Source organism: Ceratosolen solmsi, unplaced genomic scaffold, assembly GCF_000503995.2.
Source record: "Ceratosolen solmsi marchali unplaced genomic scaffold, CerSol_1.0 scaffold10, whole genome shotgun sequence".
Lineage (NCBI taxonomy): Eukaryota > Metazoa > Arthropoda > Insecta > Hymenoptera > Agaonidae > Ceratosolen > Ceratosolen solmsi.
In genome coordinates this window covers 26,067,323-26,083,032 of record NW_011948412.1, presented here as the reverse complement: position 1 = coordinate 26,083,032, position 15,710 = coordinate 26,067,323, and the positions used below count along the sequence as shown (strand labels likewise).

The 15,710-nt window shown below is 25.7% G+C and overlaps 1 protein-coding gene across 1 annotated transcript; it reads right to left on the bottom strand.

Annotated features, from left to right (window-relative positions):
* Window positions 1-89: 89 nt before the first annotated feature.
* On the bottom strand, window positions 90-15,433 carry LOC105366460 (uncharacterized). The gene is made up of 6 exons (XM_011504912.1): window positions 15,398-15,433; window positions 15,182-15,242; window positions 2,263-2,436; window positions 1,256-1,296; window positions 360-470; window positions 90-269 (listed from the first exon to the last, which is right to left on the bottom strand). The coding sequence occupies exons 1-6, from the start codon at window positions 15,431-15,433 to the stop codon at window positions 90-92; spliced, it is 603 nt and encodes a 200-aa protein (XP_011503214.1).
* Window positions 15,434-15,710: the final 277 nt, after the last annotated feature.

Here is a 15,710-nt window from a genome sequence, read left to right as displayed (position 1 = left end):
TATTATGTGTTAGTTATCATGTTTCTATTGTATATATTCTAAATAACATGTTTCGAAATTTGACATCTATTTATATTTAAGTTTATGTTTTAAAATTTGACAACACTTACTCCAGTAAAAGTACGAAAAGTCAAATCTATGACAAATCCTGCTGTAATCTTTGCAGGACAAGCACTTGTGATTAAGAAAATCATTATTAAATCTGTTGCTCTATTATTTGGTAGTGTGTACCATTCAATCTTGTAGGTGAAATACCTTACTTTTTCATTCTGAAAATTATGAATCAATATTAGTTTTATTTTTCAAGAAAAAAAATTATTATATTGAAATGAATTATTAAATAATCTTATTTTTTATACTTGTTCCTTAAGAAGTTCACCAATGTAACAAATTATGAAAATATTGAACATTAAAGACACGATTAACGTGAAATACGTAAATGTAATTAACAAAGTTTGAATTTCCTTTCCCTAAAATTGAAAATTCTTTTATTATTTTTGAAGCATAAATTGGAAATATCTTATTTAAAATTTTCTCTGAAAAATCACTATATAAAATTGATTTACTAAATTAAAATATTTTTGATAATGAGACATGCTAATATTAAAATAAAAATTTTTATTTAATTTTATTTAATATTTAACAATACCACTACAATGTAATATTCAAGTAAACATATGTTAAGTGTACAGCTCACGAATTGTAGAAAGAATGGAATATTCAGATTTTTCTTCAAACGTTCTGCAAAACTGAAACCAGAAATACAGTCTGATAAATAAATAAAATTATATTTAAAAATATAAAAATATTTTATTTTAGAATAAAATACCAAGTCATGAAATGATGTTTAATTTATTGTATTAGGCATAATTAAATAAGTTTAATTTCTATATTGCAAAAGAATATAATGAAAAATCATTAATTTTATGTAAAAATTAATATTTTTAATCAATATGATATAATAAAAAGGATTTCAATATACTTTAATGAATTTTGAATATCCTAATGCCTTGATTAATTCTCATATAAGTATCTAAAGTTCGCTTTATTCATGTTATATTATATCGCTTTACTCATTGTTTATTTATATTTTTTATTGCATATATAGAAGACTTATAGAAGACATATAGAAGGTAACAATACATTGTTCAATATGAGCGATCGATATATATAATTTAATTGATCAATCCAGTGATGGAGTATTAATATACATTTTCATTTTTAAATAATTAAAATCAATTAATTATATAATTACAATTGTCATTGTACAATGTGAATGATGAATCATTACCAAAATTTTTAATGATCAACGACAACGATATATATATAAGATAAAATAAAATCTTCTTTTTATTTGAATACTTAAGTGCGCGAAGGTGTTGCTCAATGATTTTCGCCATTTTTATTTGACTCGAATATTTGGGAGCAATTGTATTATTTTTTGAATCCTTGTGTTTTGTATCAATAAGTCGATGTAGCATTAACACAACGATTTGCAATTGTCCACAAACGTGCACAACAAAACCAGCAGCAATAGCACATACTGCAACGTTTACAGTATAAATGGCGAAACCACCAATAACTTGTGTACAAAAACAAATTAGATATGTAGTCTTTCGGTCGATAGTAAAGAACCCTTTGTAGATTGGAAAAATGAGTGTCCGAGTTTCTGAATAAAAAATTATATTAATTTTGTTAAAAAAACGTTCTATCATATTCAAAAAAAAAAAATTACTTATTATTAGATTATTTTTTATCGTTGAATACTAAACACATTATTGTTATTTAAATTATTACATATAACATATTTTGCATATGACACATACCATAATTGAAACTCACTATATCCGAGTTATTTTCTGATTGCAGATTTATAGGTGTAACTAGATGTACAGGAAAGATTCCATTACCTGTTATAGGCATGAAAAAATGATACAAGAAGCCAGAAACATACATAAATATTGCGCATACTGAAGCTATAACTCTGCCCAACTTTGCGTTATTTTTCATTATTTCATACTCTTCCTGTATGTAGTTGAATAACATTAATACCATCAGAATCATATGAAATACGTCAAAAGTAATATTCATAAACAAAGTGAATTAGTTGCAAAAAGCACTAAATATCAGATCGTAAAGCCTAACGTACTTTAGTATCAACGCTGCTATACGAATCCCAATCGTCTTCAACATGTTTAAAAAATGCGCCAATCTCATTAATATTTTTTATAAGTGATAAGATTTTTGAAAGCGAATCCGAACAAAAAATTATAGGCCCCGCGAGTTTCAATTTAATCATCATATCCTTTTCCTCGTATAAGGTATACAAAATACCTGAAACTATTTGCAAAAGAACAGAAGTAACGAAGACAAACAAAAGCATTCGCTGTACGATTTTTATCACAATAGATGTATCTTTGTTCGTTGGCCAAATCCCTAACATCATCATAAAGATGTAATTCAATTTTATCTCATTTGCTAATTTTTTGTTTAACATTTTTCTTGCAGACCAATACAGAATAAGTTGAATCGTAAATACTGGCTTTAGCTACATTCGGTGATTAAAAACATAATAATAAACAAGTGTATTATAAATTATCAAAGGTAATAATTTATCCATAAAATAACAGCTAGTTGTACTATATAATATTTAATATAATAATAGACGACTTTTTCTGTTCACTGTTAATTTATATTTATATATATAAATTTGTTCACAATACTAATACCCTATTCTTAAATCCTTTTTTCTTATTTGCGTTTAGCACAGTATCTATATTAAGATAACATATATTGCAATTAGTCAATTAATACAAAATCGTTTTAAAATATTATGATTAAGGGTATAATCGTATGAAAAAAAAATCTCGATCTCTTTCTTTGGTTTCTTATTATATCAATTATACTAAAGAAATAAATATCATGATTTTATATGTTATGAATTTCACTCGTATTTCAACGATATATCAAATAACAAATACAAATTATTATTAGAATTATTTACTTATATTTAATATAAAAATATAAATAAAAAACAATTAACTAATTCAATTATAATCCGTAAACTGAGAACGTACGTCGATCTTCGTACATTTCTTCTATTATTGATTGCTATTAAAAATCAATACGAAAAATTTATTAAAAACGCTTTCATTACATTTCTATTATTAACACAGAATTTTGCAATCTAACTTAAATAAATATCACAAGGCTTCATTTTTACTAGGTCCCAATTATATGGCACAAAACTGTAATTAGATTTTTGGCAATGCAAATCATACCTGGTTTTACTAGTTAATATTTTCTTGTTTTAAAATTCTTTTTAAATGTCACTATAAATCTATGCATAGATCTAAAGTCTAAAACAAATCATTATTTGTTTCATTGTTATTTCACTGTACTTCAATATTTATAAGCATGGATTGACACTCACTACAATTATTTTAACATATAACTAATTTCAAATTCTTTAATCTATAAATCTTATATATCGAAATAAATAATTCTTTTATTTTAAATTCAACCAAAATTTATAACTTATATAATTTCATTTTCTTTTCCTTTTATTTTTATATTGTTTACAAGATTTGAAGTATTTAATATGATAATTACTGTATTTTATATACTTATTAATATTTAAGTTATTTGAAGTGAAAATGTATATACTCAATAAATATCATTTTCACTTGAAATAATAATTAATAAATTATATATCTATACATACACGATATGTGAAAATGTTAAAAAATATTATGCATATTAAAATTTGTAATCTATTATCTTATAAATTACAGTCATTCGAGATATTAAATAATAATATTCAATATAAAATATATAAAAGTATATGTAATAATTTTCTCTTCATTAGTATGGCTATTATTTTCTAAAATTTATTCATATTTCATCTATGAGAATAATATAAAAAATATGTTAATTTCTAAAAAAATCCTAATGAATAATCATTTAGAATTGTATTATAATTCATCTTTTATGACTATTTAGTGTATTGACGAAGCTCAAAATAATAATTATTATAATGAATTGATGTGTTCTAACTATGAAATAATAATGGTATTAACAATATCTATAAAAATATTGTAATTACTGTCAAAAAATTATATTTCATAATATTTTTTTTTATAGATAAATTTAATAACACAAGGACAATAATTAAATTATGTGTGAGTAAATAATTTGTTTTTAAATATAAATACATAATATATCCAGTAAGTTTAAAATAAATTAAATCGCGGATATCTTTTAAATAATGTTATTAATGCATTCTCTTGAAAAATAGCGTAATCTCTAAAATAATAATTAGCACGACTGTTAGTTCGGCGATAAAAGAATTATTTTTTTTCTTGAATCAATTTCTATATTAAATTTTATATATAATCGTTACAACATGTGATTTAATTAATGCAGTAATAAATAATAACAGATGTATGGCTGCACATTCCTGTAATTAAATCGATCTTATGCTCCCCAGAGTATTGCTTATATTAAGAGGGAGAAATGTAAATGCATTAATTGTATGTTCTGAGAGTCTCGTATTAAATTTACTGTCAACTTTTCGACAAAAAATTTCTTATCTATCTGTTATTTCAACATTGATATGCCTAATAATCTGTAATGCATATCCCATCAGTATGGATTTATAAAATACTAGAACAAAACATAATATATTATTCTTATATTGAAACAATTTTATCTAATATTTTATACATACAAAATAATTATTTCATATAAAATAAATTTATTGCAAATTAATTAGTTACATATAATTTTGTGATACAATAAGGCTATCGTGATCACATAAAATTAAAAAACCGAATTTACACAAAAAACAAACTGAATTTATTTAATATAATTAGGTTTGAAAGTTTATGTAACAAACTAAAAAATAAAACAAATAGAAAAAATCTCTCTATAAGAAACTACAAAATATTATTATTTAGAATAATAGAAAATATACAATTATTTAGAAATATGAATAATTTTTGTTATAAAATTATAGTGAATATAAATAACAACACTTATATTATATTGAAATGATTGAAATTAAATTATTATTAAATTTGATAAAAAAATTTAAAACAATATTTATTTCTAGCATTTAATATATAAACAAGAAAATATTTTATATGAGTAAGAGGAGGAACTTACAAGTGTCTACTACGAAAAGATTATACTACGACATGTATTCTAAGAATTTTAATATGTCAAAAAATCATTCATTTTCTTCTAATATATAATATTACAAAACTGTAATTTAGTAGCAATATGAAACAGAAGGAACTCTTATGCAAAACCAATTAGCTTATACAAGTTAAATTAAATACGTCTTGACAGAATCTACTTGTCGTCATTATTCCTAATCTCGCATCTAACAAACTACTGTAAGTTATTTTAAATTATGAATTAAGGAAGGATTTTTGAATCGGAGAATTTTATAATAATAATAATATAATATAAATATTAATAATATAAAAATTAGTTAATATGAAGTATATATTAAAATTTCTAAGGTAATAAGATAGAAACGCTCTAAAAGAAAAGATACAATATAGAGACAAACGAGAAAATCATAGAGAATGATAGCATAAATACTACTTATATGCATGGTATTGTTCAGAATGAAATTATTCTTAAAAATAGGACACTTCTGAAATTATGTACATACATGAAAGACGCACTGTTCTGGAATTACTAGGAAAGAGTACATTAAGAATACGTGGTATCCACATCTGCACGTAGTATATTAATCAGGTGGTCTCTTGCATGTAGTCTATTAAAAAGATCGAGAAAATTTAATATTTAGAATATTCTAAACATTAAGTATTTATACTTCATTGTAATATGTAAATATTCAATGTAATATGCAATACATACAGTAAGTTAATATCGCATGAAATTTTCACTTTTTTAGACAGTACAACATTTGATAACCAATCATCGCATGTTTGTCACATTTATGCCCGAATAATTATTTATAAAATATGATAAATGTTATGGAAAATAAATTGGTATAAATAGATTTATATTTAAATTATATGATTTGTCAAAATTAAATTAAAAAGACTAAACAATTCTATCATTTACAATGAATCATTGAAATAACGATAAGAAAGTTAAGTATGATATTGATATCTTAAATATATATAAAAAATAATATTTTGATATTATAATTTTTATATTTTTTACTAATGTTTTTACTATCTAACTCATATTATGGAACTCAGTACATACGTTCATACAGTTTTTCAAGTCAAGGATAAATAATTGTCCAGTAGTTAAATAAGGACAAACAATTTTCTACCTTCATTATAAATATATTTTATAAAAAAATGAAAATCACATTCATTGCCACAGCAGATTTTTTATTTCATTTTCATTCATAGGAATATCCATGGTACTAATAAAAGAATTTTTTAATTTTTATACAAATAGCATTTAAAAGCTTTTACATCTTGCTACTAGTTTTAATTCTAAATTAATGCTACATTTCAATTCATAGATTTAAATATAGACATTTGACCATAAAAATTTGCGATATAAAAAGCGTTTTTCGTTAAATTTGATGACGTATATATTTGCTCGAGAGTCTAGGTTATTATGATACTGAAAAGTCCTATAATTCTTAGAATAACAAAATTTTGATTGCATTCCTTGAATAATTTTATATTCGTTTTTAATTTTTACAAAATTCATATAATTTTTCATTTTAAAGACAGAAGAACAATTCTGTTTATTTTAATCAAATTTTATTTTCATTGTTCAATCATGAATCAAAACTGTTCTCAAAATGTAGATATATTTAATTTAGACATTTATATATAATTATCAAGTAATATGATTTAAATAAATATGCAAAATGATTCAATTAACTATTTTATGCATAGTAGCAATATATAAAAAGATTATTTAATATATTGTACAATAAAATAAATGTGTATTATTTTTCAGACAGCGATTATATGGCAATTGGATAATCTTTAATATCTGAAGTGAAATACAATATTTCGTGAAATAGCTGTTTTGTATCAAACTTATAGCAAATTTATTTTGAATGATTTTTAGACCAACTTAGAGTAGTAAAATTATTGAAATAATTAAAATGGATAATGTTTGATACAAATGTTTATTTTTGATATTTTTAAATGGCCAATTAATGGTCCAATTATTTTAAAAGTATTAACGATATATTTAAAATTCGTGTCTTCCTTAAACATTGCATTCTATTTTACTTTAAAATATATTAATATGACTCAGAATATTTAAATTCTTGTAAATATAAATTAATTTAGTAACAATGAAATAATTGAAAATAATTGAAAAGTTTGTATGTTCAACAATGATTATATGTTTATTTTTAATTATATAAGAATTAAATATTTTCCATAATTTTTCTATATATAATATATACGTAATTAAAATTTAAACTTTCCATCATATATATTTATTTAAAACTCAAATTAGTAAAATACAAATATATAAATTTTCTATATTGAACTATTCTTCTACTTTACAATTACAGTTTTAAATTTTTTGTTAATTATCCTCATGATTTATTTATAATTGTTTATTTGATAATGTTTTTAAGTTTATTACTGTACTTATATATGAACTGAAATAATATTATAAAATATATATTAAAAGTAAAATTTACATCTTCATAATTTGATAATCTCGTAAAATAGCTTGATTCGAATTATTTAACAAAATCTATGAAAATGAATTGTCACAAAAAACAATAAATTAGCAACGAGTAGTTAATCTGTAGATCAAAAAATATCTTTTTGTGAATAGATATTAAATGCTACATAAACCTTATCTATAGTACAATGCTGAAAGTCTGAAAATAATTAACGACAGTGTAAATTTATAAATACCATTCGATTAGTATTTCGTATGCTTTTATATAATACAAAACTTTTTGCAAATGAACATACAAAGCCTATTGAACTAATTAACCTTAATATCAGGTTAAAATGCATCTATACTTTCATTTTATTATAGATTTTATGTACACATCGCATGAACTATCGAATCGATCGTCTTCTATATTGTCGATGTCATGTAATTATTATTTACATTTAATTTATCGGTGCAAACTTCAGTTTACCGTATTATTTTCTATGTAAATAATTTTCTATATCCTTTGAACGAAGGATTCGTTTAATATTTTATAATAGAAGTTTAATGTTGAAAATTTATTCTATTAATTATTAATGACAGCAGATCACTTAACAAAATAAAGTAAGGTTAAATTTTTAAATAAAAGTTTTTATTATGATTTTTCATTAACTATTTGTCAGTAAATAACAATTTTATGTTTTACATAATACAGAATTAAAAAGCTTAAATTTTTAAAATTATTACAATGCAATTATTACATATATAAGATGCATATGCTAATAATTTTTTTAAAAATTATTAAAAAATGAAGTTTAAAGATAACTATTCGGCATAATTTCAAGAAAAATACAACTGCTGTAGGTGATTAAACTCGATAAAAGTGCTCATTTTCATTATTTTTTAACAAACAGTATTTACTGAAAATATTATTATTTTAAATGAAAACAAATTATTGAAATATACAAAATATAGGGTTATTTAAATTATAAATACTACCAGAAAAGGTCGCCTCAAGTTTCTTAAAAGTTTTATGATTTAGGTTCTATTGAAAATATGAAGTTTAATATTAATAACATAAATATTAATAATTGCCTTTCGATATTTTCATTACAATTACATCATTTTTTAAGATCATAATAATAAAAATTGGTGTATTCATTCATCGTTGGCTACAATCAAAACAATAATCATTATGTAGCTTTCTGAAAAGTAATCTTGAAAACATATTTAGTCATTTTATTCTTGGAAAAAACAATCCATCAATTTGTATGTCTAATGATGACACATAACTAGTTATTAAAAAATTACTATTTATTTGTATTTATCTACTTATTAATTTATTTACTTATTAAACACAATTAATAAAATAAATAAATAAATATAGAAAAAATATAATATAATATTAACTATATAAATAATTTTGATAAATCTTACAAGATTTCACTTTCATTACAATAAAAATATACAAAAAGTACCAGATTCATTATCTCTTCATATTTTAATACAATTCAATTTACACTACAAACGTATAAATATAAACCTTATAATTTACATATATAACAAATACTTAATACAGTTTATCAAAATATAATATGTTAAAGATTTCCATTATCAGCTTAAATTGAAATTTATATTGAAAATTTATATATTGTAAATATATAATTATTATAATAAGATTCTACAAGTAAAATATATTTACTGTTTTTTATATACAGTATTTGCAAAATATTCATATTTTATATGTATTTATACATAATTTTAATTTTACACAAATTAGCCAAAGTTGTCCGAACATTCTTCTACTTGGAAGTAATTCAATAATCGCAAAGTCGATTTAATTTTTTTATTGAAAACTTTATATTTTTTGAGTAATATTTATGCAAATATCCTTTGCGTTTATTAAAGTATGTGGAGTTTAATAATTTATGAGAATATAATGTTAAAATTAACTAGAAGGTTTATTATTTAAAATGCATAAATTATTGTATTGCTTAAAAATTACATCACTCATATGATTACATTAAAATAAATATTTTAATTTTGATATGGCATTTTATATGTAGTGGTAGTATTCCAAATTTTATACAAAATCAAATTGGCTTTATTAGAATAAGATACAGTAGCTTGAATGAACTTTTATGTAAACATAATAACAAGAAAATTCTGAATTATATTTACGAATATAAGAATAAAGGTATTATCTGAATATGAATTGTATGGAGAATTTGAGATAAATTCTAAATGGAGGCAGTGAATCGTGTAGCAGCATCGAAAAATAAGAAATAATAACAGTTCAGTAGATATTAATAAAATATGCTATCAAGATATATATACAAAATGATGTATTACGAAATTCTATAATGAAGAAAGCTAACAAATTCAATTTAAATTGGTACGAATTAGAAAAGTGAAACAAAAGGATTAAAAGAAAAAATTGTTTGAAGCCTGAGCATGAATGTTAAGCATTAGTCTATTAAATGAATATTTGGTATAAATAAAAAAAGAAAGATAATATTGAAAGAGGTAGGGTAGTATCGAATGGAATATATTTTACAATATATTCAATTAACGATATCTTCAAAGTACGTACGGAGATTGCCACTGTGAAAAAAGTTTACAATAACTGATGGGCCAATCTTTAAAGGTCTCTAATTGATATTAAAAAAAAAAAAAAAAAAAAAAAAAAAAAAACAAGACTTATATAAATCTGAAGCGAAATATGATATCTCGTGAAATATTTTTCCCCATTTGCATAAAATATATTGAATTTTTTAAATATATTGGAAGAATTTTGCAGAATGTCGAATTTTTACCTATTTTTTATGTACGTTAGCCATTGCATAATTTCACAACATAATTATAGTATATAAATGTATATTTAATTAAAATTTTATTTAAAAAAACGAATTATAATACATATTTTTATTTTATTGAATACGCAAGTATTACTTCAATAACATAAATGAAACATTTTATATTACCTGTGCACACTGGATACTGATTATTATTATATAAAGTATATTTTTAGTAAATGAAACTATTAGGATAATTCGATAAAAAAATTTTCAATCTTTTTGTTTGGTTCAAATCTTAAACGAAAAATATATATTAGCATAAGTAATTAATATAAATATCATGTTAAAATGTCTATATTTTTTTCTATTGTTGCATATATTTTATCACACCAATTATAGAGAACATTTAATCGAGCCATGATTCGTATTCTATTATACAGTGTTATTTTATAGATAACTAAGAATTATATTATATAATGTATTAATACATAAAACTATTAGTATCTTCTTTGGATCGCCATAATAAGTAAGATGTTTTAAACATATTATTTTAAACTTCAGATATATGCATACAACTTTCTAATGAATATTTCGTAAGAAATGCATGTCGTTTACATGTAAGAGATATTGAAATTCAAATTCTTATACTACATTATATCATATGCAATCAAGTATAATGAAAAAGTAGTCAAATACTATAAAAATTAATTTGAAACAGTAATTAGAATCAAATCTTTAACACAAATTTAAAAAAAAAAGTATAACAATTTATATAAAATAAAAAATCCAAGTTTGTGATAATTTAATTATAAAAGATTAAATAAACCATTGCATCAACAAAACTACTTTATTTTATAAAATTGTTCATAATTCTGTCCGTAAGATATTTAATTTCACATCCCTAAATATATTCATACAAACAAAGACTATCAATATACATTTCTTTTATATGTACATTGTATTATTTATAAAATTCATTTTTTATCTATTTGCATTTGAAAATATCAATATTATTAGTTGATTTTAGTAACATTACATTATGTTATTAATTTTGAAAATATAAAATTTTCAATCGAACGTATAAAATTTATCGTCATTAAAATATTTGGGTTTTCTTATTTCAGAGGGTCATGTACTTCATTAAATTCTTCTTGTTATTAAAATAGACTTCTTTACATTATTTCGAAAAATAGTAACACCTAAGCTCTATAAATAATTGCTTAAATGTCGTGTTTGTAATTTGATAAAATAATATTTTATTTTTATGCAAAGAATCATATAGTTATCCAAATTAATAAATAATGTAATTATACTTTATTTCTGCTTATTATCATTTCTATATAATAAGAAAAAAATAGAAGGTAATAAAACAATTTCATATGATGCAAATCGAACCATTATTATTGCTCATCCTTAAATAAATGATAATTTGACAAAAACCTTTGTATTTTTAAATAAGTTTGTTTGGTTATGTTACTTAATAAATTTATATTTCATAGTCATTTATTAAGAAATATTTATATTCTAAAAGTGAAAATGTTTTTAGTAGAAAATTTAATGGCTGGTTTCAAATCACATATGTTCATTTATAAAATTTATTTACAATAAAAGGTATCTTTTACTTATTATAACAAAATATTTATATTTTTTTTACAAATTAAATTTTTTTCATTAATATTGAAGCATACAATTATTAAAGAGGATTCTTCAAATCCAAAAGAATAATGCGAAAATATAATAATTATTTACACAATGAGGAAAACAAATTATGTGAATAACTACGATAATATTTATTTACGATACCGAATACAATTTAAAATATATAAGAATTCTTTGCATATAGAAAATTTTTTATATATAAAATTCGTGATATTTTCATATTTTTAATGCTTACTTACATAAGTCATAGTTATACTTAATATATACAAAATTAGATCTACAAAATATATATCTATTACAATTATATAAAGAAAATAATTTAGAAATTAATTCGTATGAATTTGTACAAAATGTATTCGCCGTTTCGGCTTGTTTTACCAAAGCCGGTTCAACGGATACAATTTGATGCCGTTGACAACTCAGTGAGCACGGGTGTTGTGTGGTAGCGATGAAAGGTCACAAGTGGAAGGGATATTATAATAATACAATATGAATATTGTTGATGTATATGCTATTTATTCTGTTATTTATTGATGACAAGGTTGACTAGTATTAATTATTGAAATAACTCTCGAATTGGATTGATGTGTTTGCGGTGGCAAACGTATTCTCATCTATGCAGCTTGATGGTTTGAATATGACTGGAGAATAGCGCGAAGTTTCGTTCGTCAACACTAGCGCTGTTTGTTGCTTAATTTCATAAGCGTCCGAACTTGAACTAAGGTGAGGGTTGCCGAAAAGACGCCCTTTTTGTGGGCGCAAACTTGACGACGCGTATTGGAATCTATTCCGTACTGTTCACCCTTAGTTGTTTGTCGATGTCATAATCTCTGACTCTCAGAGTATGTAATTATTGTAATAATAATATTACTTACGAAGACTGCTGGTATATTTGAAATTGGGACCTCCTTGTTCTTTCTTCAAGGGGGCTTGTCACTGGACACTTGTCGTTGGAATGCGTCGCCCGCTAATAGGACTTGTAACAATAGCTGTGGTGAACTACGTTAATAGGAAACTGCCAGTGTCTTCAGACTCCGATAAGGGAATGCGTCTTCCGCCAATAGGACTTGTAACGATAGTTGTCTTGAACTACGCTAATAGAAGACCTTCCACTTATTAATTGAACAGTACTGTATCGAGAGTGATGAATATTGAAAAATGCGCTCCTTAAATATATTTGCTGACCATGAACTTCACTTGACCCCCTTCCCTTATTTTTCGTTCAATCAGAGACTTCTCCCTTGCAGAGCGCGGGCACCGCCTCTTGTGGCTTCATAGTTAATTAAGGGGCTAGTTATATCTTGGTCTTCATGGCACGAAGACCTCACGTTGCCGCTGACGCATCTGGCGACAGCATTACAACTTGTCGACAGCGGAAAGGGGGAATGGAAGGTTCGCTCGCAATAATGCTTGAAGTAATTACCGAGCAGAACGAATTCGTACAGACGTCTAACTGAGTGGGTTTCTCCCGTATTTATTGCATTGTTTTTCCAGATGTTTTAACTTGAATACTGAATATATGGCCACGTCTCGTCTTCACAGTATACTGAAACACTGAGCGGCAGTTACACTTAAATGAGCGCGAAGTAAGATTATAATGAGCGTCTGAGCCTTTTGAATACGCACATGAACCGAAGGCTTGATTGTTCCGTGACGGCTCTGCTGAAAATACCGACCGTTCCATGGCAGTCCTGATAAGGGTAGATCAAGACCCGTGTGCCATGGCATCCACTGGTAGATGGTTAGATCGGTTCACTATGTTCGGTCACGGCAAGATGTTAGCCGCAAGCGCAGTTGAGCGAGGGTGGTTCGGCTAGAGAGCCGGTCAGTAAAAGAGGCTGTCAGCGAGAGAGCAAGGCGCGGCGAGTGCGTGCCTTATATATCCACGCGGCGGCTCACTTAGCTGGCAACAAAGCATCGTCGTTGTTGCATTAATTCTTACAGGAGGCGTAGAAAGAAAAATCTAGAACCTTCGAGAATTTGACTAAAGAAAAATAGGGCGTAATACCTTTGTGTGATCTTATAGTATATTAGATTTCATGTCGTAAAACATGCTCGGACTTGCCGAGTTTTGTTTATAAACATTCGCCCGAGTGCGCGTCCCAGTCCGAGCGCGCATGCCGTGCGTCGTACAGCGCGTAGGACCCACTTTTTCTTAAATTCGTGTAAATTTCGTCAATTTCGAACACCTAGAGAATCGACACTCAAGAACGCTTGACTGTCACGCTTACCCTCTGAATACTAGAGAAAGGAGAAATACAAACTCAATAGATTCGTACCGCATCAATGAAGATAATGGCTGAGGAATGTGAATCATTAATATACAACATATCACTAGATGAATTAAGGATACATTGTTACATGTCAAAGAATTACATAAAGTTTTCATCAAGGACCATGTACACTTACATACAACCAGAGCCTCTGCCACACTAATCATAAAAATTTTTTGAATAACGCCTATCAAGAGAAAAACAAGCAATATAACATGGCTTGAAAAATCATCATTAAACTTCGTCACTCATCCAATAAAGAACCTAGTTTGAAAAAATCCTCACCAACCAAGGTACAGACACAAAGGCATCCTACTAATGTACAAGTAGCGCATAGGCAATAGGATGATACATGCAGCCAACACAGTCTATTCATGTGATATTTTACTACCAAGCACACTATTGCAGAAGGAGGATCTGGAGTCTCATGACCTCCTACCTCCATATGTTGTGCATGCTGACGCCACGTGACAAATACCACAGAAGGAGGATCTAGAGACTCATGACCTCCTACCTCCATATACAGTGCTATATCATATAATACTATACAGTCCAATCACCTCATATCCATGCATGAACAATTTGTAAATTCCTGACATATCGTATCAGCACACAAAAGGAACTAAGACCATTGAAGACTCAAGAGAAAGACAAAGCCGAACATCTAGAAGCATTGTGTGACCATAAAAACATATCAAAAAGTCATCATGAATTTATCAAGTATAAATGAACAACGCCAAGCCCAATCCTCTGGCACAAGATGACAAGCTCAAAAAAGGAATGCTGCACCCACGCACACTCAACACTTGTGCGTACAATTCATGAACATGTCAATTGTAGAAAACAGAATCTTGTAGAAGACAGGACTATGCTTCAACTGTCAAAGACATCACAATGTTAATGTATCAAGAATCAATACACAATGTAAGAAGTACTTCATCAGTTGCCAACTGGCACGCACACTTTCAAGGCCACCCATTTCCGGCAATTCGAATACTGCTGCAATTAATAAAGGACGAGGGAAGTACATACCCTCTCACCATGACTTCCACCATTCACGGAAGACATGTCGATGACACTTCCGGAAATGCAGACACAAAACAAGCAACTGAAGCCGCAGCTTGATTACGGGACCCCCGCATGACGGGCGGTTCCCCCTTGGGAAAATGACATACAATCACCGAGATGTCATCACCGCATTAAGAGCAAATTAAAAGAAGAATACCCAGCTTACGCTCGACGATTGCTTCACCAAAATCAAAAGATGGTCTCTTCAATAGGACACGCTTACATTCAAGAAAGGAAGGACGTCGATTCAATTGGGAAAAAAATATTCAAGCAAGAG